We start from the raw sequence: 15,768 nt of genomic DNA, 5'->3' as shown, positions 1-15,768 counted from the left end.
AAATATTAATGCTATGCCATTAAAATCCTTCTGGGTGTACTGTGTGATCAAATAAATTTAGCCCGATGGTACCAGATCTCGCGCACTGAGAGAGTTCCGTGTAAACTTAATTATGAAAGCTATATTGACAGTTTATCCTTTCCGCGAATAGAAGATAGTGACTGTTTTTGCCTGTTGTCGACGCTGATAATGGCAAGATATCGGCCCCAAATATTCCAAAGTCTTTCGAGAATGTTTTAATTTCAAGTTTGAAGGCGGAAAACAAATGACAAGGCGGCCAGAGTGGCCGTGCGGTTCTAGGCGCTACAGTCTGGAGCCGAGCGACCTCTACGGTCGCAGGTTCGAATCCTGTCTCGGGCATGGATGTGTGTGTGTTAGGTTTATGTTGTTGTAAGTTCTAGAGGACTGATGACCTCCGATGTTAAGTCCCATAGTGCTCAGAGCCTTTTATTTGGTTTTTTTTTTTTTTGTTTTGTTACACCGGCAACGACATAAATTTGAACTTGATACGTCTCGTCGTTCCTGAGCAAACGGGTTCCTAATAGTCGGACGGACAACCAGACAGACAGACACAGACAGACAGACAACAAAGCAGTTACGTTTTCGCCCTAAACATACTCAAAATACTTAACTATTAAGACATTAGATGTTTCGAGAATTTTACAGCAGTTTTCTCACGACAGACGCTTAGGTGGGGATATGTGCTTCAATATAGTGTGTTTCTAACGGTGTATTTTAACATTTCACCACCTCAAATATTTTATAAGATGATGCGGCACCACACCGTCTAAGAGTTCTGATTGACTGATGTTGGTTGCGGAAGCTGCGTATTAACACGATTACCTCGCTTAGGACGTAGAGCTTTTAGGCGAATCCACGACAGTGCAGGCCAAAGCTGAAAATAATGCACGAGTACAGTAGACATGATCTGACCAAAAGTTACATGGAATTGCGCGTACACTTAGTGATAGCTCAGTCACAATGATTATCAGTCGTGATTCAGCCACGTGTGGACTACCGTACGACCGGGCTGCTACGCGGGAAAAGTGATGACTAACGACGGCCGCCCCCTGAACTTGGCACGCCTTATGAGAATGCCGCCGCGGCGTGCCTTTCGCAGCCAATCACGGTCCGGAGCCGTGAACTTGGCGGGCCCGACTGTCTGCCAGCGCGGCTCCACAAATTCCTGGCGCGTGCGCCAGCCGATCGCCGATCGCCGCCCGCCACTGATTACAGCCTTCTGGTCGCCGCGGTGAGGTGCCACTTGCAAAGTGCTGCCCAGTGCTAACTGCTCGTGATGTAAGGGCTCCACTCTCCTGGGACGCCGTCATACGATGGGGGACCACAAGTTTCTGGCCTAACAAATAAAGAACGACAGAAATTTTGTAGTATCAATTCTTTTTATCAATACAACACTACTGTACACCAATATACTTGCGTGCAAGCTCAGATAACTTCCGCAAACCATTCAAATAAAAGGTCCAACCAAGCGTCGACAGCATCAATTACTGCATCATCACTGTCAAATCGTCTCGTTTGAGGTCTTTTTTTGGTTTGGGAAAAAAGGGCTGATGGAGCCATATCTGGAGATTATGGAGGATGACTTAACAATTCGAACGCGTAGTCACGCAGTTTCCAGTGTTGCGAGGGCTTTGTGCGCCGGTGCATTGTCCTGGTGCAAAAGAACTCCGCGAGCCAATTTTCCGTACCTTTTTTTCTTTCTCTCTTCTCTCAAACGGCGCAGGAGAGTGCAGTAGTATGATGCATTTATAGTTACGCCATTTTGCAAGTAATCCACCATAATTACCCCTTCTGCATCCCAGAAGATCGATGCCGTCATCTTACCGGCTGATTTTTGCACCCGGAATTTTTTGAGGGTATAGGATCAAGGATGTTGCCATTCTTGTGACTTGTTTTGTTTCAAGATGAAAGTGGTGAACCCAAGTTTCGTCCGTTGTCACATACCTTGCAAGGTATCCGCTCCAAATTGGTAGACAGTTGGTTCAAATGGCTCTGAGCACTATGGGACTTAGCTTCTGAGGTCATCAGTCCCCTAGAACTTAGAACTACTTAAACCTAACTAACCTAAGGACATCACACACATCTATGCCCGAGGCAGGATTCGAACCTGCGACCGTAGCGTTCACGCGGTTCCAGACTGAAGCGCCTAGAACCGCACGACCACACCGGCCGGCTAATTGGCAGACAATTTCTTCACAATACTGGCCACGCTCCCGACTCTCATTGCATTAAAATGTTTTGGGGTCCACTGAGATGAAACTTTCCGCATTCCCGACATCATTATATCTTAATATTCATTATGCTCTTATGTTTCATGCGAAATTTTAACTCATATAGAGAAATCTAGTTCAGTTCAAGTTTGGGGCACATGTGGTGTCTTGCACTCTGGAATTGCACGAGTGAAAATTTGGTTTTTGGTTGATACCGTATAGTTTAGAAATTTCTTTGTATATTTCTATTTTGTTATGATTTATATTTACATAATTATATTGGTTTTATTAATTATTTTGAATTAAAACATCACTTACTGTATTATATAGTGTGCCAACACACAGGGCAACAGCCAGGGCAGAAATATTAGAAAAAGGTCCACCTCCTCGTGGCAGGGACGGGAAACGGAATGGGTGCTTGTCAAGCTAACCTAACTTGCGAGCAGCCATTACGGCTAAGAGGCCCACATGCTGCCTGGCTTGTTACTTGTCTTAAGCAGCACACGGCCCTCCTTAGTAACCCAGGCGGTGGGCTAAAAGAAAATTCCCAAATAACCACAACAATGTAACGAGCACGCCCATGTGAGATTCCAAATGTGGTTTCAATGTGCTGCAACGCTGTTCCCCGATCCTGCAAAATCGTATCGTGAATTGCAGTCACTGGTTTATTACTACCAACGGTGACAGGCCTCCCGCTCCTTGCGCATCTTCCACTCACGTTCTACCACGTTTGGAGTCGGACAACCAGTTTTTCACTGTTGTCCGTAAGTGTATTCCACATGTTCTCCACAATTTACTTGGGCTTCATTCCTTTCAAAAGAAGAGATTCAATCACGGCACGACCGATGACCTCGTTGTCTGGTCTCCCCTACAGCCCTCTGCAGTTTATCCAACTTTTCTTCTTTCGGTATGCCGAAGGGCATTTTGTTTCGAACAGCACAGTTCGGATCTTTAGTCTAGTGCCTAGATATTCGCAGAGATTCAATTCAGCGGCTTCCGATACAGTATGAGGATGAGCGAATACTAAACATCATTCATCTTTTGAATATGTGGAACAGACAATGCCCTTAAATCTCTTTTACCCACACGAGTTTCAGCACACTGAACTATCTCCAGCGAGATTGATTTTTATTACTCTACCTCTAAAAGTTTTTGTACCTTGATAATAAACTGTGGAAGTTTCTATACTTTCGACTTAATGCTGTTTCTATACGCAAACAGGAGTGACATTTTGATGTTAATTGAGGCTGTACATGAAATATTGTACGTCCATGATGTAAGTTTTACCTAAAATTAGAGCAAAAAGGGAGAGTAAGGTAAATCGCTGTACAGGGTGTTTATAAATGAATATCGGGGCTTTAACGCTTTATAATATTTATTACATTAAACGTCTAGTTATAGATGATATATCAATTGAAAGAGCAACTCAAAGTTTTACCAAGAACCTTATAAATGTTCAATGTGAGCGATTGGTTGAAATTCACTGTACCCAAGCGCTGGATAGGCCGCAAGGGGCCCAATGACACGGCTTGCTTTGCATGGCCTCCACGTTCATCCGACCTAACGCCATGCGATTTTTTCCTTTGGGGCTTCATCAAGGATCGTGTGTACGTGGCTCCGCTACCAGAAGACGTCCCTGGATTACGAAACCGGACTGAAGCAGCTGTTGCTACAATCACTGACGACACACTTATCACCGTTTGGGAATAACTCTGCTATAGACCTGATGTGTACCGAGTGACAAATAGTGCTCACATTGGACATTTATAAGGTTCTTGGTAAACTGTTTGAGTTATTATAAAGCGTTAAAACCTCGATATTCATTTATAAACACCCTGTATTTTACCACTGTGGTTCGGAGTACATATTGAACTGTATGCCCACCTGCAAGTGACTAGACACGAAAATTCAAAGGTTCGAGAAAGGCTGAAGTATGCCACCAAACATCTTTGAGTGGCTATAGTCGGGGTTCGGTGAAGGTCAGTATCCACATTCGTTACTACTGGGCGCATCCATCCGTCCACTTTTCCAAGGGGCTGGGGAGGGGCCAATAATAATTATGGCTAGGTTATGGCCCGCCCGGTTGGCTGTGCGGTGTAACGCACGGCTTTCCGGGCGGGAAGGACCGCCTGGTCACCGGCACGAATCCCCCCCCCCCCCCCCCCCCCAGCGGACTTGGGTCGAGGTAACCGTCCAGTCTGTTGATGGTTTTTAAGTGGTTTTCCATCTGCCTCGGCGAATGCGGTCTGGTTCCCCTTATTCCGCCTCAGTTACACTATGTCGGCGATTGCTGCGCAAACAGTTCCGCACGCACGCGTAAACCACCATTACTCTACCACGCAAAGATACGGGTTACGCTCTTCTGGTGTGAGACGTTCCCTGTGGGGTTCACCTGGGGCCGAACCGCACAATAACCCAGGGGTCGGTATGGGGCGGCGGAGAGGTGAAGTGGACTGCGGTAGCCGTCGTGGGATTGTGGACCATTGCGGCTGCGGCGGAGACGGCGCCTCTCCGTTGTTTCTAGGTCCCCGGTTAACATACAACACAATACAATACAATGGCTAGGTCATCGTGGAAGTTCCGCGTTCTGGCCCAGACGGGCCAGTCGGCATCGACCGACTGCCGTGTCATCCTATGCATTACGAATGCGGTTTGGAGAGGTACACCGCAGTTCCAGCCGTTGTCGGTTTTCTTGACCGTGCAGCCGCTACGCGGTCGTGCGGTAGCGTTCTCGCTTCCCGCGCCCGGGTTAGATTCCCGGCGGGGTCAGGGATTTTCTCTGCCTCGTGATGACTGGGTGTTGTGTGATGTCTCTAGGTTAGTTAGGTTTAAGTAGTTCTAAGTTCTACGGGAGTGATGATCATAGCTGTCAAGTCGCATAGTGTTCGTAGCCATTTGAGCCATTTGGAGCAGCTACTTCTCAGTCAAGCAGCTGAAGCTGATTGGCGTCAAGAGGCTAAGTGCAGCCCATCCAGTCTTTCCACCAATGAAAAACCCCTGGCAGTACCGTGAACCAAAAGCGGCTCTTCTGCTTAGCAGCTAGGCGCTGACCATCGAGCTATTGAGGCGGACCCCACCGTGACAGATACACATCACTTAATTGGAGGCAGGCGGCGGTTGTCATCTGGTGAGTAACGCTCGGATGAGGGGAGGAATGCGGCCCGCCCCCTAGCTGACACGCCGGCAGTGGAGCGCAGGCGAGCAGCCGCCCCGCATTGTGGAGTGCGGCGTGGCCCCTCCCTGGCGGCACAAAGCGCCGGGCCGCGGCGTCAGCCACAAAAGCGGCGCTGTTAGCCGCTTCACTGTCGCCGACACGCGCCCGCCTGCCCCTCCCCATCCCCAGCCAAGCAACCTGCCCCAACCCCAACACGCACCGGCCTCACATAACAGGATAAGCCTCAACCCGCCGCTGCGTGCTTCATTTACTCTCCGCTTCCAGTATACACAAAAAATGTCCGTACCTTGCTAGTTCGGCTACGGCCTTGCCGCAGTGGACACAGCGGTTCCCGTGAGATTACCGAAGTTAAGCGCTTTTGGGCGTAGCCGGCACTTGGATGGGTGACCAACCAGCCGCCATGCGCTGTAGCCATTTTTCGGGGTGCACTCAGCCTCGCGATGCCAACTGAGGAGCTACTCGACCAAATAGTAGCGACTTCGGTCAAGAATACCATCACAACGACCGGGAGAGCGGTGTGCTGACCCCATGCCCCTCCTATCCGCATCCACCTCTAAGGATGACACGGCGGTCGGATGGTCCCGGTAGGCCACTCGTGGCCTAAGGACGGAGTGCTTTTTATCCACTCCGCATGCTGGTCGTCTTGCTGTAAAAATATAAGCAAAAACGTTAGTTTTAATGTTACCCATTGATTAAAATCCAGAGGTCTTAAATATGGTGTGCGTGGCAGTCAATTCGTGTTTCGAGAACGGCCGATCCCACCATCTGCGAATGTTCTGTTACCTAGGTCTGCAAGTATCTGTGCGGAAGCGTGCAAACCCGTCACGTTGTTTCACATCGATTGTCGCAAGTCCTGTGAGAAGTCTTCCAATATACCTAGTGGGTGGCTCTGCGCACTATGGGACTTAACATCTGAGGTCATCAGTCCCCTAGACTTAGAACTACTTAAACCTAACTAACCTAAGGACACAACATACATTCATACTCGAGGCAGGATTCGAACCTGCGACAGTAACAGCAGCGCGGTTCCGGACTGAAGCGCCCAGAACCGTTCGGCCACAACGGCCGGCTGCACCCTGTGGGTCGTCAAGCTAATTTTCTCTTCTGTTTCAGCAGGTATTTTAGAAACTCATTTTTGCAACATTTTGATGGACTCAGCCCAAGCAAACACTGCTCATCAAATCTTCCATGCGACGCCCAGGACCGTCAGACAGCGTCGGTTTCTTTTCCCCTTGTGGGCCAAATGATATTTAAAGCGGAATTTTACGTGCCCACTCGACAGATCGGCCAAAATTAGTCTAGAGCGAAATTTGTTTTATCGCTGTGTATCAACAAGGAGAGCAACACGCGAAGAATGACGAATGCTCGAGAAGCAACAGCTACCGCCACGCAGCAGCTCTGGTCAAATCACTGCTGCTGGATTGCCTGTTGATACATAGCGATAAAACAAATATTGCTCTACACTAATATGGGACCGATCTATCGAATGAGCAAGTAAAATTCTGCTTTAAATATTATATTCCTCGTAACGGGAGTCTAACCGTTTCTGTCTGTTTACCCTGGGTGTCGCAATGAAGACTTGTTAAGCAGTGTTTGCATCGGCTGACTCCTACTAGATATTGCAAAAACTAAATTGTAAATACCTACCGAAACGCTACATCCTTACATTAGCAACTGCAGCTACGTATGGGTGTCGTCCATGAAAACGAATGCCTCGCCAGTATGCTGCCGATATGGTTGCACTATCGGTCGGAGGATGGCATTCACGTATCGTACAGCCGTTATGGCCCCTTCCATGACCACCAGCGGCGTACGTCGGCCCCACATAATGCCACCTCAAAACAGCAGGGAACCTCCACCTTGCGGCACTCGCTGGAAATTGTGTCTAAGGTGTTCAGTGCGACCGGGTTACGTCCAAACAAGTTTCCGGCGATTTTCTGGATGAAGGCATCTGCGACACTCATCGGTGAAGAGAACATGATGCCAATCCTGAAGGGCCCATTCGGCATGTTGTTGGGCCTATTTGTACCGCGCTGCATGGTGTCGTAACAAAGATGAACCTCGACATGGAAATCATGCAGCCTATTGCGCACAGTTTGAGTCGTAACAGTAGGTCCTGTGGCTGCACGAAAATCATCATTCAACATGGGCCGTTGCTGTCAGGGTTCCTCCGAGCCATAATCAGCAGGTAGCGGTCATCCACTGCAGTAGTAGCCCTTGGGAGGCCTGAGCGAGGCATGTCATCGACAGTTCCTGTCTCTCTGTATCTCTTCCATCTCCGAGCAACATCGCTTTGATTCACTCCGAGACGCCTGGGCACTTGGCACTTCCCTTGTTGAAGAGCCCTTCCTGGTGCAAAGTAACAACGCGGACGCGATCGAACAGCGGTACAAACCGTCAAGGCATGGTTGAACTACAGACACCACGAGCCGTGTACGTCCTTCCTGATGGAATGACTGGAACTGATAGGCTGTTGGACCCCCTCCGCCTAATAGGCGCTGCTCAAGCCTGGTTGTTTACATCATGGAGCGGGTTAGTGACATTCTTAACAGTCAAAGGGACTGAGTCTGTGATACAATATTCACAGTCATCATCTTGAGGAGTTCTGGGAACCGGGGTGATGCAAAACTTTTTTTGATGTACGTAAAAGAACAGATGCACAAGTGGCGCAGTATTATATAGAGCAGATAACTTGAGGGCCGTATTGGTTAAAGTTGAGGACATTACGAAATGAGATGGACTATCTTACGGCAACGTAACCAAAAAAGTGGCAAAAAACAACGTGTTGGACATCCTCAGGCATTGGAGCGAAAAGGCTTAAGGCTGTATGCCCGACCAGTAATATATACCGGATTACGACCTTGTTTGGAGTAATACTAATTAATAATTCCTGCAGCTCAACGACTTGACGCCTTAGAACTGAAAGCCATTTTAGCAACTTGTATGTACTCTATCTGTTCCTGTAACCCTAACGGAGAAAAGGCAAGTACGGTTTAGCGTGGAATTCGAACAGGTATCTTTCCTGGTGTTATCCTTGCGTCAATGACGGGTGAAGGCTAGGTTCGAGATTGAAAAATTCCAGGATTCGATTCCACTACTTCTCTCATTCCGGACACGTTCCTTACCAGCAGACCACCAAGCTCCGTTCGTGTATGGAATTTCTCTGCAGAATTAAATATTTATTCGAGAATACAAATATTCGATCGCAGTCGTGGCAAGAAACATAATCTCTAGTGTCGGAAAGACGGAGGTCTGAAATGTGGCACAGAGGACAGAAAACGAATAACAAGTAAGGTAGAGCACGAGTGCTACGGAACGAGAGAAAAGGAAGCGGGGAAAGAGGACAGGACAAGAGTTCGGAGTTAAAAAGTCGGCAAACATACCAGAAATAATACTGCCTTTTCCGGCGTTTGGTGCCATTATCAGCGCAAACAAAAAGCGCCGGGTGAATAATAATGGGCGCGCAGCGGCAGGTGGCTTTGTGCGCGCGCAAAGGCTGCTGGCTGCTTGCTGCTGCGCCCAGAATACCGAGCTGCCGCCAGGCCACGGTATAATGGCCGACCGGTTCCCCGCGCGCGCACACCTGTTGCTGCCCTTCAGCGAGGGCTCTGCAGTGTCAACAACACGCTCACTGGCTGCGTATGCGTCCCTTCCCCCCTCTGTCGCTATGAGGTACTGGGGCGTGTCAAAGCCAGAGAACGTACCGAACGAGAACACTGTCTGCAGCATCTCCTGCAGTCCACGTCATGTGATTTTGGGACCGCGCATTTTAGCCCGTGTAGCGCCCAGCATATTTTAAGTGTTATTACTTCGCTGCTGCTGATAGATCACCTTCAAAAATACCGTGAAACTTTGTATACGCGTTTTGCAAACGTCGTAACAACTTGATACAAGGAACGGTAGTCGGCTTAAAAATGGGAGCAGCAATGGCGTTAAGCTGCTTCGTCACAGTATCATAGCTCATATTCCACTTTATTTACGTTTTTGTTCTGTAAGGGGTTAGGAAGTGATAACCAAATATTTTTTTTCGTGTGTTCTGTAGCATTTATACATATTCACGAATCTCTGTTCTAATTAATTACATTACAAAAACAGCGCATCTGGAACTACGAAATTGTCACTGTAAACACGGTAAGCGATTTGCACCACTTGCTTGTCCATTATTACTTTCAGTTTTTCTTATTTTACTCTTCTTTTTATAGACAAAATATCTAGCATTTTTCATGATCTCACCAGAAAAGTAAAACTATACATTATTTGTAAAAAATAAAAAATTACACGATGTACGCTCGAATTTTGGAGTAATAAAAGAAGTAACAGCCAACAAGATTTTTTTTAGGTTTTCTGTTGCACTCCTTCATATTGTCGAATTAATTACGTTGCACTGAGACTGTATCGGAAAGTGTCTCGTGCAGAAACACTTAGATACACATAAGGGTTTGAAAACCTGCTTAAATTGGAGGAAATAGTCACACTATTACGTATAAATTTTATCAGCATACGAACATAGCACCAATACGTATACAGTGACTGTCAGGTTACTCACAAGCACTTGCAAATTTACCTGGCACTTAACTGTCGCGTACACATCGCTATAAAATCGCAAATATTCTCACTGCAATACAGAACTTTATAATAACATGTCTCGATATTTTTCAATATGAAATTTAGACGTACACATTTGATGTACATATCTATGAGATGTAACAGGTCGAGCCGGCCGCTGTGGACGAGCGGTTCTAGGCGCTTCAGTTCAGAGCCGCGCTGCTGCTACGGTCGCAGGTTCGAATCCTGCCTCCGGCATGGATGTGTGTGATGTCCTTAGGTTAGTTAGTTTGAAGTAGTTCTAAGTTCTAGGGGACTGATGACAGACGTTAAATCCCATAGTGCTCAGAGTCATTTGAACCATTTTGTAACAGGTCGTCCTTTCGCATACTTCTCTTTACATCCGAAGCAACGATAATAACGTACCATAGCTGTTACTACAACTCAAACGTGCAGAAACGTACATAAAACAAGCCGAATGTGCGTAGATACTCAACTTTCGATGTTACTGCTAAATGTAGACAAGCAGCTTCGTCCTAAAATCACGCGATCAGCCCGCTTTGATGTTGCGCAGTAGGCAGTGCTCACTAGCTCACTAGCCAATAGTCAAAGCCATCTACAGCAGTAATTTACTTTCGAGCAACCGAATCGACAAAAAATGTTCAATATGCCGTCTTCGCAAAGAATGGCTGTTTCTTAGTCGAATATTTCATCCTAGAAGCTGGACTACCTAATTTTAAATAGGACTGGGTATTTTCAGTCGTTTATTGATAATCAATTACAATTAATTTCTCGAAAAATCAACCTTAAACAAACTGAAACTACAAAAGAATCAGTAAACAGTCTTAGAATTTAGCAATGATAGCAAAGTGTTGAGTCTATGTAATTTCTCAGTCTTCTCCCAAAGATAATTTTGTGTAAAATTCAACTAAAAGTCTGTCGCAAAACTAAATAATTATTATCTGTGATAGGGGAATGTAAAATGGAAAGTTATTCAATGAATTTGGTCATACCAGTCAGACTTATAAAGAAATAACAGTTACCTATCGTTAACTATCCTGTCTTAACTCACTTCATGTAGAACGTTATTTTTCTGAAAAATCACTTCGTGGAAGTTTTGACAGCAAATTTTGTCCTCTGGGCGCTTCTGAAAGAACACCCTTCCGACGTTGGCATTATGGGCTGGAATTGCCAAGTAATATTCTGCCAGTTTCAATAATTCCTAACGAAATTATCCGTATTATGCTGTGATATCAAATTAGCTGTCCAGCGCGGCTCCTGGATGGTGCGCCCGGGCAAGGCTGGTTTGCATCGACGGAATGCCACATTTTTACTTTGCCTCGCTCGCACTGCACATTGTGTAGTTGTAATACTGTTGATAGGCTCGTTTGGCATACGGAGAGAAAAAAAAAAAACATGTACTACGTATCATTATGTCATCTCCTTACTCATCCTTATATTCCTTCCTCTTGCTTACATCATTAGTTTGGAACGAACCTTACTTGTGCTTTCTCTGTTTCAATCGGCAAATTGCGTAACAAAAGCCGGACAGGCCGGACTTGCACATATTTGGCCACACACGACTGTAAAAAGCCGGACACCTGGCAACGTTAGATACAATCAAAGGAGGTCGCAGTAAGAAAAGCAGATCGACTACCGACATCAGTGAGTCATAAATGGCGATATGATAGCTGTTTTGTCATCTGAGTGAACACTGGAACAATAGAAGCGGCAATACTACAGAACAGTTGGATCAACTGTATGTGCAGGGGCCTCAATGAAACTGTCGTGTGACTTATAAAAGGATGGAAATTTTAACTGAACTGTGTGGCCAAAATAGTGGAATGCTTAAATCAATTAAAGTGTGATTTTTTCTTGAGATAGAGGTATTAATACAACGGTATTCAAAAATTTTAGTAACTGGGTCCTACGTGCTCCCTAGACGAGAAAGACACCGAAATTAGGTATATCACTTGTTAGGTCACCATGAATTTTGGTTACTTTTAAAAGTATATCTTTTCAATTTATCGTTACTAATCTTCACCAAGACGGCGGTTTTCTCAGAGCTCGCTGGTAAAAGTGACCTGGCTTGTTTACAGGACCGTCAACTCAGGGCAGCACTAGAAGGTAGTACCAACCACGGCAGCACGAAACTGTTATTGCTAGGACCGAACCACTCAAAATTCAAATGTGTGTGAAATCTTACGGAGCTTAACTGCTAAGGTCATCAGTCCCTAAGCTTATACACTACTGAACCTAAAGTATCGTAAGGACAGACACACACGCACATGCCCAAGGGAGGATTCGAACCTCCGCCAGGACCAGCCGCACAGACCGAAGCACTAAGTGCGACCCAGCACGACCTCTGAGCCGCCCTTTCGCCGGCTTTCTGGAACCGCCAATACGTAACTATCGCGTAGGGTAGTCAGTGACGTTTACAGTTAACGAGAAGTCAATTTCCTCCGTGATTTACGCGAAAGGAAAATGAACCACTCGTCCGGAGTCTAGAGGTACAAGCCCAGATGCTACTGCCTACAGGTTTGGTAGAACACCGTCCTGTTCACCGCCGCTCTTCTAAACATCCAAGTCTTTGATACACGATATTTTTCAATTATCGACTAGTTTTTGCGCTCTTCACGGAGTTACACCTATGGTATGGGCTTTCCTGTTCACCTACATTGACATGAATAACATTGCTTAATAAAAGTATCAACTGATTGATAAGGTCGGGACCAATAAGCGGATTTCGAGACTATAGCAACCGAATCTCTCTGTTTATCATCACATTTTAATGAAAGTTAGCGGAAGGGACAAGGGACCGTCAGAGCCTATGGCGAAGAATTCGCCTTTTCTAGTTAGGACCCTCTTCGTGTTGACATGATCCCTCGTTCGTTCACAAATACGGCCATTATGTCTTGTAGACACTGTCGGGGAAAGAGAAGACGGGAATCTACGCTTTGTCGCTGCTCTGTTCACTTGCTGCTCTGTGTACCGTTCGCTCCTAATTGCTGTCATTAGCTAATAGCGACGATCCGCTACATCCCAAGCGGTCCTCTTTAAACTCAAGTCCTACTCAGTTTGAAACGGCATGTCATTGATTCCAGTTGCCCCTGGCTTCTTCAGACATTCGACTGGTTCACAGAGACATGGAGTTTAACATCGCTTCCGAAGAACGGGAAAATTTCGCGTATTTCACGGGCACAAATCCTTACAAGACGCGAATGACGCGACAGGTGACGGAATAAAATCTAAGACCGACAGGAAATCGAACCCCGAAGTTTTGGACTGGTAATTTGGCCACTGATTAACTGAGCCACTGAGATTACTGGAATGTGTGTACGATTCACTGGTGACAGTGGTCCCTCTAGGCATGTAATGCTCCAAAATGACGCCTTTTTCGTCCCAAAAGAGAGACAGCATAACCTTCCTTGCTAATGGTTCTGTTCGAAACATCTTTGCTTTTGGTGGTGAGGAATAGCGCCATTACTTGCTCGTTCTCTTCGTTTCCGGTTGGTGGAAGTCAACCCAGGTTTCGTCCCCAGTAACGAGTCTTGCAAGGAAGCCATCACCTTCTCGTTCAAAGCGCCGAAGAAGTTCTTCACAAGCATCAACAAGTCGTTCTCTCATTTCAGGAGTCAGCTGCCGTGGTACCCAACTTGCAGACACTTTGTGAAACTGGACCACATCATGCACAATGTCGTGTGTTGACCCATGACTTATCTGTAAACATGCTGCAATGTCATTCAGTGTCACTCGGCGGTTTTCCTTCACTATGGCTTCAACTACTGCAATGTCCTGTGGAGTCACAACTCGTTGTGCCTGACCTGGACGAGGAGCATCTCCCACTGAAGTCACACCATTTGCGAACTTCCTACTCCATTCGTAGACTTGCTGCTGTGACAGACATGCGTCACCGTAATGAACCTTCATTCATCGATGAATTCCAGTAGGTTTCACACCTTCACTACGCAAAACCCGAATAACAGAACGCTGTTCTTCCCTGGTGCAAGTCGCAAGTGGGGCGGCCGTCTTTATACAGATACTGTGACGGTATGTCTGCATCTGCACTATGCTGCCACCTACAGGCCATTCCGTACGCTGTTTGTAGCACGCTTACCAACTTACAGAATAACGGCGCGAAATTTCGATTTGTTATTACAAGTATAAGGTTTTCATTTGATTCACCGTCGTCTTTGGGTTCTCATGACTGTTGTCATCGTCATTAAAATCTTCTGGGAAGCTCTTACGTTCCCTGATGCGACCCACAGCAAAAGACTTTGAAAACATCCCACCAGAGGGCTGGGAACGCCGAGTTGGGAAATAGTGGCGCCCGAATACTCTTGAGGCAGAGGTCAGCAGAGGGACTGGAACGGCGAGTTTTGGACATGCAGTTTGATGAGGACTGTGAAGCAGCCTAATCAACCCAGATGACTATCTTCAATATTTAGTTTAGGCCTTTTCCTGAGGACTTTATAAAAGACCAATTACAAAATTTTTGACACAGCACTTTGGTATTTTTGTCATGTCTTTCTATGAAAGATGGCGTGTGGTCCTAGCTTTCACAAAAGATTGGTCAAAGATATGAAAGTGTTAAAAGCGGTAGCAGCAGCAGCAGCAGGTGGAGGCGGTACTTACGTCCGGGTGCTCCTTGACGGGCACGTAGATCTTCTCCGTCAGCGTGGTGGTCTGACCCTCCGCCTCGGGCAGCACCAGCGGCTCCTTCTTCATGCCATTTATCTGGAAGAGGCTCGCTCTCACTTTGGCGATCTCTGCAACAAGCGGAAAACGACACCAGGTCAGTACAAAGCTGGCGAATGCGATTTATACAGCACAGCAACGAGCTTATACGCTGTGAAATGACTAAACCAAGAAGACTACTAAAAATAAGTAATACGGATAATCCTACACTCCTTACTGCACTTGTAATCATGGGGGACTGGATTAAAAGGGGATAGACCACAATGACGCTCAATTTTGTAACCGAATTCACGACTTTTTTTCAATAAAATAACGAAAAAATTACAACACTAACTTTAGACTTTTATTGTACACCTTTAAGACTGTAGTAAACTTGCAGAAAGCCTTCGCGGACAGCGAGAGCGGTCGGTGGCCGCTCTGAGCGCCACATTGTCGAAACAAAATTTCAAAAATTGCTTTAAAACTGATGATATTGTCTAACGTGGTACGTACGGATATTTTTTTAAAAAAACGATTTCTAACAAAATGGCGACACTAACGTAAAAGTAAATTTTTTCGCCAAAAAGTAGTTATAAAAATGTACATCAAAAATCGAAATTAAAATGTATCGCAAAAGTTCTAGGTACTACAGTAGAAAGAAACGCGGACTTGTGTAAGTTACAAAAAGATATCACTTAATTGCGTCTATATTACGTGAATTATACCTCCCACCAACTTGGAAAATGTTATTTTGAAAAGAAAAAAAAGCGTTTAAAGTTTCAACTTTTGCTTTTTTTAAATATTTGAATTCAACAAACAATACCAGAACCGTACAGCTGGCTTTTTTTTTTTTTTCGCCGATGTCGAAATTCTCATTTTGACGAAACTATAGTGATCAACAACTTCGCGCTTACCAAACGCTGTGTTTTCTGCACGACTGGGATTACTGCTCGAATTTTTCTATTCCTGTAAATGCGTTTGTTTGCCACTTTCAAGCACTTCACCCTTCACTTCGTGTAAGGTCCACGGAGACGTGAGACACACACGTGCTGTCACACTGTTTATCATAAACGAACCATATTACGAAAAGAAATCTTCTTGAGAATAATATTTTAGTTCACATTAATACTTTCTGCGATA

The 15,768-nt window shown here is 45.8% G+C and overlaps 1 protein-coding gene across 15 annotated transcripts in view; it reads right to left on the bottom strand.

Moving 5' to 3' along the window:
- LOC126266709 (protein held out wings) overlaps positions 1 to 15,768 on the bottom strand; it is a 386,961-nt gene that overhangs the window by 74,591 nt on the left and 296,602 nt on the right. For all 15 annotated transcript variants that reach the window (XM_049971162.1, XM_049971258.1, XM_049971217.1 and 12 more), the window contains exon 2: positions 14,587 to 14,720. In XM_049971162.1, the coding sequence (XP_049827119.1) occupies positions 14,587 to 14,720 (134 nt within the window). The remainder of the gene's footprint in view (positions 1 to 14,586; positions 14,721 to 15,768) is intronic.

Source organism: Schistocerca gregaria, chromosome 1 (assembly GCF_023897955.1).
Source record: "Schistocerca gregaria isolate iqSchGreg1 chromosome 1, iqSchGreg1.2, whole genome shotgun sequence".
Taxonomy (NCBI): Eukaryota; Metazoa; Arthropoda; class Insecta; order Orthoptera; family Acrididae; genus Schistocerca; species Schistocerca gregaria.
This window is presented reverse-complemented; position numbering and strand designations above follow the sequence as displayed.